This window comes from Metopolophium dirhodum, chromosome 7, assembly GCF_019925205.1.
Source record: "Metopolophium dirhodum isolate CAU chromosome 7, ASM1992520v1, whole genome shotgun sequence".
In the NCBI taxonomy this organism is placed as follows: domain Eukaryota; kingdom Metazoa; phylum Arthropoda; class Insecta; order Hemiptera; family Aphididae; genus Metopolophium; species Metopolophium dirhodum.
The window spans coordinates 19,791,484-19,805,999 of record NC_083566.1 but is presented as its reverse complement, the minus strand read 5'-3'; the positions used below and the strand labels follow the sequence as shown (position 1 = coordinate 19,805,999).

General features: G+C 28.7%; 3 protein-coding genes across 5 annotated transcripts; 1 reads left to right on the top strand and 2 right to left on the bottom strand.

The window, feature by feature from the left end:
* Window positions 1-92: 92 nt before the first annotated feature.
* On the bottom strand, window positions 93-7,328 carry LOC132948974 (NADP-dependent malic enzyme). The gene is made up of 9 exons (XM_061019705.1): window positions 7,097-7,328; window positions 6,625-6,961; window positions 6,382-6,563; window positions 2,314-2,494; window positions 1,927-2,238; window positions 1,495-1,863; window positions 1,266-1,436; window positions 1,071-1,194; window positions 93-1,014 (listed from the first exon to the last, which is right to left on the bottom strand). Exons 1-9 carry the CDS (start codon window positions 7,120-7,122, stop codon window positions 839-841), a joined length of 1,878 nt encoding a protein of 625 aa, XP_060875688.1. The 5' UTR covers window positions 7,123-7,328; the 3' UTR covers window positions 93-838.
* A 1,101-nt stretch (window positions 7,329-8,429) lies between these two features.
* On the top strand, window positions 8,430-9,486 carry LOC132949310 (mitochondrial import inner membrane translocase subunit Tim29). The gene has a single exon (XM_061020131.1). The coding sequence runs from the start codon at window positions 8,776-8,778 to the stop codon at window positions 9,394-9,396; it is 621 nt and encodes a 206-aa protein (XP_060876114.1). The 5' UTR covers window positions 8,430-8,775; the 3' UTR covers window positions 9,397-9,486.
* Window positions 9,487-9,755: 269 nt separating this feature from the next.
* On the bottom strand, window positions 9,756-11,890 carry LOC132949311 (protein SLC31A2-like). 3 transcript variants are annotated; one of them, XM_061020134.1, is made up of 4 exons: window positions 11,373-11,890; window positions 11,159-11,303; window positions 10,646-10,872; window positions 9,756-10,559 (listed from the first exon to the last, which is right to left on the bottom strand). In XM_061020134.1, exons 1-4 carry the CDS (start codon window positions 11,428-11,430, stop codon window positions 10,465-10,467), a joined length of 525 nt encoding a protein of 174 aa, XP_060876117.1. In that variant the 5' UTR covers window positions 11,431-11,890; the 3' UTR covers window positions 9,756-10,464. The 3 variants fall into 3 exon arrangements, with proteins under 3 accessions (XP_060876117.1, XP_060876116.1, XP_060876115.1); XM_061020133.1 differs by having other exon boundaries at window positions 11,413-11,890; XM_061020132.1 differs by having other exon boundaries at window positions 11,159-11,333; window positions 11,413-11,884.
* Window positions 11,891-14,516: the final 2,626 nt, after the last annotated feature.

The following is a 14,516-nucleotide window of genomic DNA, read 5'->3' as shown; positions in this document are numbered from 1 at the left end:
ACTGTATCTAAATATCATTACAATATTAAAAAGTAAAATCTTAAAATAACAAATATATTATCTATAAATATTGAAATAAAAAAAGTCAAGTGTTTTTAAATTAGTTAAGTATAATTTTTAATTTTATAGATGTGCCAATTCAAGAAGAAACAAAGTTAACTAATATAATAGTTAGATGTCTTAATAGTTAAGATGACTATACATAAGATATAGTAAGGAAAAAATTTTACAGCTATACAATTTTATTGCAAATACATCTAATGGTTATTTAAAAATAAGTTACATAACAATGAATATAAAAACATAAAACTGTTTACTTGCTAATAACAGATTTATTTTATACACAACAAATTAATACCAAATGATTTTATTTATTGCACTTAAATAATATTAGGTATACAAAAGTAGTAATTTGTTGTAAATACTTTTTGTATCACCATAATGCACTGTATTATTTAAGTTGTATACATTAATCTTTGACAAATTAGAGCTAATGGTTAAGTCATGATATACCACTATAAATAAATATCTTATAATATCACTATAACCAACTTACAATAGGTATTGTTTTACAACACTTATTTAATATTATCTAAATAATAAAAATTTAGTAGCCTACATATTATATTTGAATATATGTATAATAAAAGTTAACATTTAATTAACATATCTAAATTTTAAATTTTCAAGATAAAAGCTTTAAGGTTAGTAGTTAACATAATAATGTTGACTAGATGTAATGAATACTGTTAAAATGATTAAATAGAAATACTGAATTATAATTATTTGAAATTGATAAAAGGTTTACAACTATTTTTGAATATGTGATTAATAAACCTTAGTGTTTTTTAAGGTGATCTCCTGTAAGATCATGAATAGATTTGGATTTTATAGGTTCAGTTTCTTCTGGCCAGCTGTATTTTGGTGGAAGTGGGTTGTCGTAGTTAAAATCATACATCTGTGATTCAATAAACTTCTTTTTATCCTTTGGCTCTGGATAATGGGACGCGATTCCTAAATAATAATAATTTATTTATTATAATGGTCCAAATTAAAATAACTTTTGTTACCTTTTTCATAAGCATATTCTGCTATTTTGATTGCAATTTGTAAAGAACAATCTTTAATCAAATTTAGTGGAGGATAAATGCTGCCCCTTTCCAAATCTTCTTCAGTAACAAAATTAGCCAATTCCTAAATTTGATTGAAAATTAATGATATATTTTTCCATATTAAATTCAAAATGTAGATGGTAATTTAAATACTTGTGAAGCTATTAAAAATAGATCTTCAGTAATATGATGTATTCCAGTACTGATAACACCAAGAGCTACTCCAGGGAATATATAAGCATTGTTTCCTTGTCCAGGTGTAATTGTACGTCCATTTATAGTAACAGGTGGGAACGGCGAACCACTCGCAAAAATACAACGGCCCTAAAATGTTAAGATTTGTATATAACTAGCATACATTATTTTATTTCCTGTATATTACTTGAGTGTGGGTGTACGCTTGCTCAGCAGTACACTCAGCTTTTGCCGTTGGATTACTAAGAGCAAAAATAATGGGTTTTTCACAATAAGAAGCAACATGCTCCAGCACATCTTTATTGAAAGCTCCTGCTGCCGCGGCAGCACCAATCAACACAGTTGGTTTTATTTCCTTGGCAACCTCAAGGAGACTTTTCATAACTTTGTGATCTTTAGCATAAAATGCTTTATCACCTTGTAAATTTCCTTCAGGTCGATCTTTTACCAAAAGACCATCAATATCCATCATCCATATTTTACTACGTGCTTCTTCTAATGAACATCCCTCAGTTAACATAGCTCGTACAGTTAAATTTGCAATACCAATAGCTGCCTAAATATTATAAAGAAAAAATTTATATTAAAGAATATTAATCAATAAACAAATTATATTTACTTCTCCTGCTCCCAAAAATAAAAATGTTGATTCTGAAATACGTCTTTTAGTCAAACGACGTGAAGTTAGAAGACCACCAACTGCTACAGATGCAGTACCTTGAATATCATCATTGAATGTGCAATATTTATTACGAAACATATCAAGGAATCTAAAAGCATTATGGTTTCCAAAATCTTCAAACTGTATCAACACATTTTGTCCATATCGTCTAACTAAAGCTTCCATGAATTCATTAATAAATTCATCGTACAAAGGTCCCAAAATACGCTTTTGTCTAAGGCCAATATACAAAGGATCTTCTAAAAGTTGCTGAAAAAATGTAATCAAACACGAACATAAAAATTATTAAATTAGGGAAATATACAATATTAATGTAATGCTAACTTCATTATTGGTTCCCACGTCCAGTGTTATTGGTAAACATTGATGAGGTTTGATTCCTGCTAAAGCAGTATATAATGATAGTTTACCAACTGGTATACCCATACCACATGCTCCAAGATCCCCTAGGCCAAGGATACGTTCCCCATCAGTTACTACTATTGCACGAACATTTGGTTCTGGCCTGTACCCCAACAAAAAATGTTCATGCAAGTGTTAATTTATAATATAATATTATAAATAATTAAATAAAACTAGTATTAATATAAAATACAAATAAAAAAAAAGTTGGGCAAGTGAGTGTTGCTTTGCTGTACAGTAGATTAAAGTGGGCCTCTGTAATAGATGGTGGTAAATTTTAATTGAATGATATAATACCATTGTATACGAAAAACAATTCTGAGGGAAGACAGTCAGTCATCCTATAATATATTGCTAAGTATATATGATGATATTATTGTGAATAAAGTTATGTATTAACCTATTAACGTGGAACCTTGTTTTAATTTGAAATCCTTAGCTATAAAAGTTGAACATTTTATAAATTTTTTGCAACAAAATAGTTTTTAAATTAAAATTTTATAAATGTTGTCAAAATAATAATAAGTAATATTTTCAAATGTTATTGTAACAATATATTAGAAGCCTTGTATTAAATTTCCAGCTTTTTGACCAAACGAATAAAATTTTATTGACATTTATAGAAAAAAAAAAAAATTAAAAATATTCAAAAACAGCTCGAAAACAGTCAAAATATTTTGAAAATTTCATCAAGTATAGGAATTGATAAAATAAACATTCAGTGAAAATTGCATGTACCTACGGTTATTTGTTTTAGAGTTACACCAAAAAACAAAACCAATTTTGCGTAAAAATTATCGTTTTTCCTTGATTTTTGTTTTGTTTTTCCCTACACCTTTGAAAACTATTGAGAATTTCAAATTAAGAAATCCCGAATACACCAACTAGATTCACTTTACCATCTAACAAGATACTGTTGAAGAAAATCGAAGCAGTGTTACTACCCAAAACATTGATGACAGACACAAAAATAACAAAAAAAACTCATCATTGTAAAATCAATACATTCATAGGTTCGTTCAGAATCCAAAATGTAATAATTGTAGAAATAAATGCTATTTGAATATTATGATTCTTTATAAACTTCAATTGGGTAATATAAAAATTTTAAATAATAATAATTCTGATTAATAAGCCCCAATTTTTTATAGGCTGTTACAAATTTATATTCTTACTAATTTTTTTGTTGTAATTGTTGAATTTTATTTTTAAATCATTCTTAAATGGCTAAATAAATTTGATAATAAAAACTTAAAATATATAATATGTCTCAAATAAGAGTAACTTCAGGTGGCTGTGTACATAGGGGGCAATAGGTTAACACGTGCCAAATACAATGCTTTTCGGAAATATAACTTTATTAATGAAACAACTACATAGTTTACATTTTGCTAAGATTAACACAGTAAAGTATTTTTTTACCATGTCCAGTCGTCGGAAACAAAAGCTGTCAATGAAAACTGATTTAACTGATGGGTGTGGTCTACTGGTCTGACTAAACTGCACAGAATTCAGTTGTCACCTGAGGTAACTCTCATTTGAAATAGAGTATAGAAATGTTAAATGTAGAAAGATACAATATTTAAGTATAATTTTTATTTGTACTTAAACAATTTTTTCACAATTAATAGTCTCAACATGAATAGGTTGAGGATTTTAAAATCTGTTTCTTGAGCTCTTTTCATGTTATTTTATATATTTTTAAAAATCACAAAATGTATTGTATGATTATTATTAAACTCTGAATTATTGTCTCAGAGTCGAGACAAAGGAAAATGTATCCCAGTCAAACATAATATGAACCTAAAATTGTTATTGGATTTCTAATGCATATATATCACTTAGTACCTTCCAATAACATAACTAACATAACTTATTAAATCAAAAATTGCGAAGTAAATTTTTACATCAAACTAGTAAAAATTCTATCGGAAACCATGAGTGGTCACGGGTTAATTATCATTATGTATTTCATATTAAATTGCTAAGTTTGATCAGTTATACTTTTTTTTAAGATATAATATTAAGATCAATTACACAAAAATGTGGACAAGTGGGTACCGCTCTGCTATACAGTAGTTGTAATTAGTATTGTTAATTAGTATTAAATGTGTTATATTTGAATACAATGATAAACCGTTGTATACGAAAAACGATTCTGTACAGTTAGCGTAGTCCTCATAATATTATTTTTTATTCATTGCTATAGTGATAAACAAAGCGTTAGAAATTAAAATCTCATTTTTAGCGGTTATTCGTAATTTGTTGGTAGTTTTTCTTGACGCTTTTTAAAACTACTTGGAATTTTCAATTGAACCTCCCAAAAGTACCAACTAGGTTCACTTTTCTATCAGAAAAGACGCTGGTCTCAAAAATCTAAGCATGCTTTCTATCCAAAATGTTGCTGACAGAAAAAAAAACACATCATTGTAAAACAAATACATTCTGAAACTACATTTTGAAATTCAGAAAATAACTATTAAAGGAGACCAGAACACAATTTTTTTTTTTTGTTATTTAAGTTTAAAGATTTGTAGTCAAAATAATAAAAAAAATATTCAAGTCCGGCTAGATAATGAGAGTAAATAAATAGTCATGTACTCATGTGACTTCATATAGCCAATGAATGCACAGCCGCCTATTTATATTATTGATAAATAATTAATATTTTATGTCATATTTCGCATTCTAAGGTGCTTGATTTACACAATGATTCTAATAACTTACGATAGTATTTTAGATTTAATACAATATAGTCTTGTTATAATATGTTATTTTTATAATATACATTGTGTAATATAGAGTAGGCGTTATATCACTGGCACTAACCAAATTGTATTCTTATAGTTTTAATACTAAGAAAAAACTAAAAAGTATATCTAAATCATAATCATACCAACGCCTTAAGCACATAAATGTCATAAATACACTTCAGATTCCGTAAAAAAAAATAAAAAAAATAATGGTTAATATTATCTTTAGCAATTAAAAATGTTGTATTAATCCAGATAAATATACATGTAAGACATGAAATAATTGTGTAATACAATTATACTGTTTAAACTCAAATATTATATTATATATTATAATATTATATGTGTAATTATTATGACATATAGTGAGTATATTAAAATATGATATAAAAATTATAAAATGAGATCTAATACTATTATAATACTATTACAATGTCATAAAATCATTATTGGATCAATAATCATGACCAAACTCAGTTTAGTAGAATAATGGACCTTCGACAGAGCACTTTAAGAAATAATTTAAAAAAAAAACGTAACAAAGTTTAAAATGTTGATTGAATTAAATATTTAAATAATATTAAACAAAAACATATTTGATAATAATTTTATAAAAAAAATTAAAAACACCTAACTTTAAAAAAATTGTATTTGAACATATTTTTTTAATTAGATATTATTTTACTTTTAAATAATTAACACTTTTTTTTAAATCCATAAATATCTACTTAGATAATTGTTATATTAATAAACAATTTATTATAATTTTTATAAAATTGTGCAAATTCTGATCAAATATTAATACAATTTTAAAGTAGGTACACCTATTATCATTTTTACTAAAAATTATTATTTTAAATTAATTCTATTAGCCATATAATGTTAGAAAAACTTGGTCAACAGCCAATAAATGTACCACAATAGCTTAAGACATTAAATAGCTTTTTTCCACTGACCTAATTCATCAATAACATTTTAAGCAAAATTAATAAAGCAAGTGATGATGGTATTGTTAATATGTTAACTATATAGAAACATAAATTGTGGTGGTTAAGATAATAGATAATTCATGAAATTTAAGATAATTTTTTTTATGTAAAATAAATGGCTAAGCCCATTAGTAGCATTTTAAGAGTTATTAATTTAAAGTTGTAACAGTTTATTATAAAAATTATTAATTTATGATTAATAAAACAATTTATTTGTACTAGTAAAATTAATAACTGTAAGTAATTACCAATTTTTTAGCAAGTCATAAATATGTCCTTTGTCATTAATGGTAATAAATAATCCTCTAGGACGGCGGAATATCAAACCAAACTTTTGGCATGCTAACCCAACAGTTGGAGTATAAACAATTGGCAGTAACATATGAATGTTTTCAGATAAAAGCCTAAAATAAAGCCTTTCATTTCGATCCTGCAAATCAAATTTATATTAATATAAGTAGGTATAAGGATGAATAAAACAAATTGATTACTTGTAATTCGGCCAAGTATAAGAACTTATTCAAATCTTCATGATACTTCATAACACTGAATCGACAAACTTCGAGTTGTTCTTCTTGTGTTTTAAACTTGGGTGGCATCAAACCATGTATACCAAGTGCTTGTCGTTCTTCTAGAGTGAAAGCAAGGCCTTTGTTCAATCGAGGGTCTCGAATATAATCAATTCCTTGAACCAAAGAGGGACATATAATATCTCCAGGAGTGCGTGAGGGTGATGAAAAATGAAATTTGCGGCATTTTGATCGATCAATACACGAAGAGCTAGCGCAGTACAAAGCCAAGTTTCTTGAAGCCAACGATGTACTAGAGCTAAAAAATAAAGGCATAAGTTAACATAAATATAAAAAATTGCATAAGAAAAAGAAAAAAATTTTCCTGTTATTAAAATGGTTATATATTGGGGAATGTATAATAATTATTTTACTGGATTTTAAGATATCTTACCATATAGTTTTTGGTAAATAGTTCATTTTGATTTATTAGCAGGATTTTAGATCGTTTGCATTAGAAGGTATACAAAATAGTATAGACGAAAGTAATGTAAAGAAAACAATAACCAAAACGAATAGCAGATAAAATAATACTAAAGGATTTAACTATTTATCATATTGTTAGAACAACATGTATATAGGTTCTAAGTTCCTAGTTATAGTAAAAGTGAGAAAAAAAAATTAAAATAAAAATCAATTTGTTATCATTATTATATCATATTCAACCTGCTAGATACCTTAGCTAAAAAAACAGGCTTGCCACCATGATAAGAATATTACGACCACGGGCTATATCTAAGTCCGTGATTACGACAAAATGTACGATCGATTTCCAACCACATTCAACACCATTAAAAGTTGCTTAAATAGTATTTCCAACCCTTAGAGGAAAACTACAACTTTACTGTCTACTAGTTCTCCCGGAAACCCTCATTATTGTGGGAGGGTAACCATGGTTGAAGGTTGAAGCATAGAACATTATATAATGTTATATGTAATGTTCAAGGTGTATTTATAAATACACCTTGGTAATGTTAAAATTATATCATATTTGTTACATAGTGTTCTATCTTCTATACGTCTATGGTACGACCGCAGACACTGTGTGTTATGGCCAAATCGGGTGACTGTGGCCTTGAATATGGTCTCCGGGGGGCGCGGTATATGGTATTAATTAAATATTTCATATCAATATCAAAAATTATTTGAAAATTGTCAAATAACAATATTATAATATTTAATTCAAATTTCAAAGCAAAATGTATAGCATTATACTGAAACTGACAATACCATGCTTAAAAAACTTTGAATAAATTCGTCCGTGATCAATGGATTGTTTCCGTTTTTATAATATCGTAACAAATAGGGATACACGTTACCAACATCTTATCAGATTACGGATACAGTATAATTTTTTGAATCCAATACTTCATACCACGGACTCACGGACCAAGATATTTTAGTCTGTGCTTCATACCCATAGACATATAAACAAATATTAATATATCTATGTTCAAACCATAGGGATACACAAGCCCGACCAGCTGTTCGAGTGTCGCTTCAATATTGTTCTATGGTACAACAAACTAACAACTATCTACTATCTTAAATCGTGCAAGAAAGTAAGAAAAAAAACAAACTCTAACATCAGAATGATCAGATTACTAGGCGTGCTAGTAGTAAATCGAAACAGCTGATTTCTGGATTAAATTCTGTTGCCACAATATAAACTATAAGGGCCAGTTGTACCATCTAATTGGTCAAATTTGCCCGGTTAAATATCTGTTATCAGCTGATTAAGCGTTTTCGAAGTTTAATCGTAGACATGGTATGCAATAAATAATATTATGTATTTTCAATTGAGTTTCATCTTTGGCGGGTGATGGGCGGATGGGCCTGCCTTTTACTTTGCATTATCTTAGGACTTAGTTCATCGTGGGACGTGCATGCCTCATTGGTAGGCAGTTGTGGCCAATAGTTGCTGTTTAGTGTGTTTACTGTCGTTTGTCGAGTGTCAGCAAAGTTTCTACTAAGTTTAAGACCGAAATCTTCGATTGAGATAATATACGGTGATGATGTCCTGAATTCAAGTGAATTCTAGAGCGTTCGCAGTTCACTCAATAATCCGCAGTCATGATCTGCCTACGCCAATTAAATAAGTTATACAGTACGGTAGTGGGTAGCAACAGCCTAAAGCAAACGCCTAGCCGATTTTCGTTCCCGGAGCGTTTCCGTGGAACGATTGTCGAACGTTGGAAACAGTACTGGGAGAGCGTGGCGAAAGATTATTACGAGTCGACAGTGGGCATTGGAACGTATGCGAGGGCGAATCCGATAAAAAGCTCGTTAGCGGTGGTAACTGCTAGTTGTGCGTATTACTGTGCATCGACCAACCCAGACGAACACAGTTACAGATCTGAAATCCTCGATTGTGCCAACACCATGCTGTACATTTCACCAGCTGTGCGGAACCCATCTACAGTCAAACATTTAGAATATATAGAAAAATGCTATAATGTGGGCGTCGTAAAAAGACTGAATCTGCTTTTGTTTTCAGTCATCTGGATTGATGAGTTTAATAACGACATACAAGCGTACAAAGCAAACTGTAAATATTTAAAGCCTTCAGTATTATCAGTACATCAGCGTGCTGTAGATATAGGCTTTTTAAATGTTTGGTGGAGCCTTAAAAAAATAATGGTCGATTATGATGTGAACCCCGAAGAATGGAAAGATTACAAAGAACCAGAGTAATCTTACCAATTATACTTGTTATACAAATTGTTTGTTTAGTTGCTTTGTTGGTGATACAATAAATTAATCCTTATTAAGATTCATATAAAATGTATTAATTTATTATTCCCTTTCTATTTTATAAGCTGCATAGTATATTATTATTTTGTTAATGCTCAAATGAAAAGTACACAAAGTACATCATTTTAAAATCAAGGCATTAAAAAAAATCCTTACTTCAAAGCAGCTTTTTCCAAACTGTGGTCCGTCAATAATAATTATTTATCTGCAATAATTTTTACTATACTCTCAAGGGGTCAGGTAGAGGAAAAGTTGCTTTAAAGGATAGACAATTTAAAGGTCATTAATTATCAGACATATTTACAATTTATAATAAAAAATATATTGTTGAAAAAATCTTCAGTAATTGAGTAAAAAATTAAGAACCTTACACTTAGTTAACAACTATATATAAAATCAAAATGTCAATAACAATACATAAAATAAAAATTTATCATAATATACCTAATTACTTAACAATAAATTATTAAAACTAACAAACATGTTTTTTTGTTTAAGATATTATTACAAGATTATGTTGTTACTCCGAAACACGGGCTAAGATATACTAAGGTATATCTCAGTCCGTGTTCCAAAATATATATTACATAATTATAAATGTAATGATTGTAGATTATAATTAAAGTCAACTACCAAAGTATAACTGGATTAAATTTGTTGTCAGTATTTCAATTTATATCAACAAATATGTTATTTTTGCATTAAAATTAAAAACAATCCATTGTTTTTAAAACTGTCAGTTGAACTTAAATGTACAGTTTATTCAATACAATAGAAATAATGATATAATGGTATCAACAGTAGTTTAAAACAAATTTTAATTAATAAATACATAATATCTTTGGTTTAGCAATAAATGAATAAACATTATGTGGTTCAAATGGTTCAATGGTAACAACAAACATATTTTAAATATCTTAAATATAAAATAAAAGTTTATACAAGTATCTTAACATTTTAGAAAATAATATTTCCATAAAGTATAATATTTTATAATATTATAATATATTAGGTATGTATTTCCACTTCAACTACAGCACTTGTGCTTGGTACTATATCGTCACTTATATCAGTACTAATACTATCCTCCGTAGTATCTTTTTCTATAAGAATGAAACAAAATAATGTATCAATGTAGTATGTACTTACTAAATTATTATTGATGAATGATGATATTTAAATCACTTACTGTTAATGTTGATTCTAGTACAGTTTTTACATCTGATTGGAACATCTTGGGATTTGAGTAAATTCCTTGCTGACAAATGCATCATTGTTAAGCCAAACAACCAGTATCCCAAACCATATCCTCCAACAGTGGCAAAAAAAATGTACCCATTGAATGTCATTATTGCACACATTAAAATATATCCGACCAACATTTGAAACATGTAAACTCCCAATGTTCTAATGCAACTAGATAAGAAATCATAGGCATAATTTATTTTGAAGTCTTTTACTGCATAATTCTCAAGCAAAAAATTATTGACAATGGTTCTGAGAATTGACAGGAATGTGATATGTTTAATATTAAATTAATATTGTTCACAAATTCTACTTGTGTATAGACTATAGAAATATAAAATAAAACACATAAATATTTACCGTGTACAATAATAGCGTTAAAATTTTCATAAAAATAGTCAATAAGTATAACATTTAAAATATAATTTCAATATTATTACTTATTTTTAGAACTTACTCAAAAATTTTCATTCTAAATGTAATCATGAACGCGTCTTTATTAATATATTCCTTGCAATCTCGCTGACTACAACATAATAACCGTCGGTGAACCCTCGTCATGAAATGCACAGTTTTCAGTGACTCGAAGACCACCGCCAATGCTATCAAACCAACGCATAACGTTACTAACCCTAGCGGAAAGAAAAACATACAATATTACACAAACTTACATGCGAAGACCTGAAAACTGACGGACTGTGATATACTCACCGATGGTGGATTGCACATTGAAGTTTTTCACTAGGAAAGGATCGATGTCCGTCCCGAATGTAAAGTACATGATCGTGGTTGAGACGTTAATCCTTCTGAGGAGCAGACGAGGTACACATCGCCGTCGCGGCGTACAGCGTACTGCCTACTTATCAATCGGCGGCGGTCATCGTAACAGTGTAACACTAGCACACTACCTGCTGGCGATCCACGCACGAAATACTATCGGCGTAGCACGATTAACATACAATTGCACAATAATACTAAATATAATATAATATATTGCTAAACCTCTCGAAGTACCGAATTGTAAAGTAAAATTATAATATTATATTATACCACTAACTATCTTCAAAAGTGTATTATACATACAACAAAACAGAAAATGGCGCATTACAACACGTTTTGTACTTTTAACGTTTGCCTTTGCCTTTCACAGTTAGTAGACTTTTTGTTATTACTTAATTCATAATTCGGTTATCAATTAATGATAATAATAATTCTGTGATCGTTGATAACTGATTAACTGATAACTAATAACTGGGCCAACTGGGGGGGTTGTTCTGAAAAAGTAAAATCGATGAAAATGCATATTATTTTGATGATTTTGAATATGAATGATGTGAGATGAACTAGATGAATTTCGTGAGAAATCTAGATGTTCTAGAAAACTGAGATGAATGTGTTGAATGAAATATCTAAAATTCGCTATAAAAGGTAAGCCGATGTGAACATAATGCAATGGCTAGCCCAGAAATTTTCTAGGCTAAACCGGTGTGAAATATAACGCACATAGGTAGAGATTTGATTGAAATTTAGGGGGGACTTTCGTCTTTCTTTACAAAATAAGAATTGGCGTTTTTTTGTGATTCAATGGGACCTAACACCTAACGATTTTTTAGTGGGTGCTAAGGTCCCAAAGCACCCCCCCCCCCAACCCTATAGTTGCGCCAATGGTCAGAAGTCTATACTAGTTCTCAGCAGTTAAAAGATCCCTACTTATGAATTTAAGGGGACCTTAACTTAAATTATCTATAAAAGTTCAGATTTTTTTTTCGATATTTCGTTTTTTATATTAAATTTATATAGTAAGATTATAAATTAATTATATCTATCTTAATTCATAAGTCTATAAGTAATTTTATTATATAATGTTGAATGATATAAATAAAATAAATTGTATATGATAGTATTACTGTAATAATCAGGGCCCGGGACTGTATCCCCCCCCCCCCTAAGTAGATTTCTGCTCCTTAGTCTTAGAGGCGTAGTCCCCATGTCTCATCCCCATGATAAATAAACGTAAAAGTTGTACACGAATTAAGATATATCTTACTACTATACCATGGAGTTATAGGTATTACATTATAATTTATAAAAAATAAAATCAACATCGTGACGTTTTGTTTTCAAAGTCTAAAACATTAAACGCATTAGGCTGTAACGCCTGTAACCATAGGAAATAGCTTGGACTTTGTTTATATGTTATATTTCATATTTCCATGCACTATATACAGAGTGTTCCACCGAGGTTGTTCCCTCATCCAACGATATTTATATAGTATTACCACAGAATAGATTAAATCTATTCTGTGGTATTACACTATAACCATTGTTCTATGGTATTGCAGCTTTGTTATACACGTACCTATACATATTACATTTATACATTATACGTAAATTGTAAATATATTTTGTTAGGTATTTGTAACACAAATTTGAAATATTATTTTTTGTCTGTTTTTAATAGTAAATACTATATATCGATCACAAAAAAAAAGGTTGTCAAAATTAAATTATGTAGCCCAATACGGCCATACTACATTCATAATATTAATGTATAGTGATTAGTGGCGAGTGGGCATTGGACTTTCTGAGTGTAAATCGTAGGTAATTAATACCTTCTGTACGATGTTATGATTTATAAAAAAAAATATTTCAAAATATTCCAGTTTGAAAAGAGATATTAATATATAACGGCCAGCGACAGGCGACAGCCCTATTTATTACGTGAACTGCGAAGGGACGGCTCCAGAGACATGGTTACGGGGAGGGGGCAAGTCATAATTTTCAGAAAATTTCCATGATTTGTTTTGCTATTTGATTTAATAGTATAAAATCATTTGGAAATACATCTGGGGGGGGGGGGTTATTATGTTATAAGGTAGGTACCTATTTATAGGCGTATAGCTCATTAGTACATATTTAGTTATATAATAAAATATATTTTATTTTTCAACATAACAATTAATAATATAATATTATGATTTATAATTAATAGATAATAGATATCTACTGTATTAACAAGTGACAACCGACTACTTTAATAATTAATAGTACCTGGTACAGAATTATTATTCTGTGTTAATGGTAAATTAGTAAAATTATAATACAATAATGAAGTGATAAAAAATAAAATATAAATAAATAAGTAATAACACGCATTGGAATTACGTATTTAGTATTAATTATAAAGTAGGTAGGTATTTGAGTATTTCGAAAGGTTTGTGACCTATCGTTATCAAAAACGTTCCGCCGACCTTAAAACTATTTAGAGCCTACTGCCAACCTACACTAATATCTAATAACTATTACCATTACTTTAGGAATTATTATTTTATAGTATTATATATAATATAGTATTAATGTATTATATTATAGGTAAGGACGTAAGGTACTACTATTTAACTATTATAATACTGTTATACTGTGACTTTCTTTTAGTCTTGTCAACAGTGTGTTAATTGGAGGACACTATGATCGTTGACGCGTAAGTTGAGGTTGACTATAGTACTATAGTACTATACTGAATAACCAAACAATGTACAAATATAATATATTATACAGAGTGATTATTTCGACGCGTTGGACTATACACCCTAAAACAGATAAATGTTCAATTTTGTCATCATCAACAATTCAACTGTCAAACTGTCAATTAAACGTCCGTGATGGTTCTTGAAAATAAAAATTGAATTATTAATATAATAAACTACATAATATTAACATATCATATAATCTTACATAACAATCAAATTTGTTAAAATTATATTTTCGATTTCTTACATTTTTAAATACAATCAATGTTTTCTATTTCACAATGT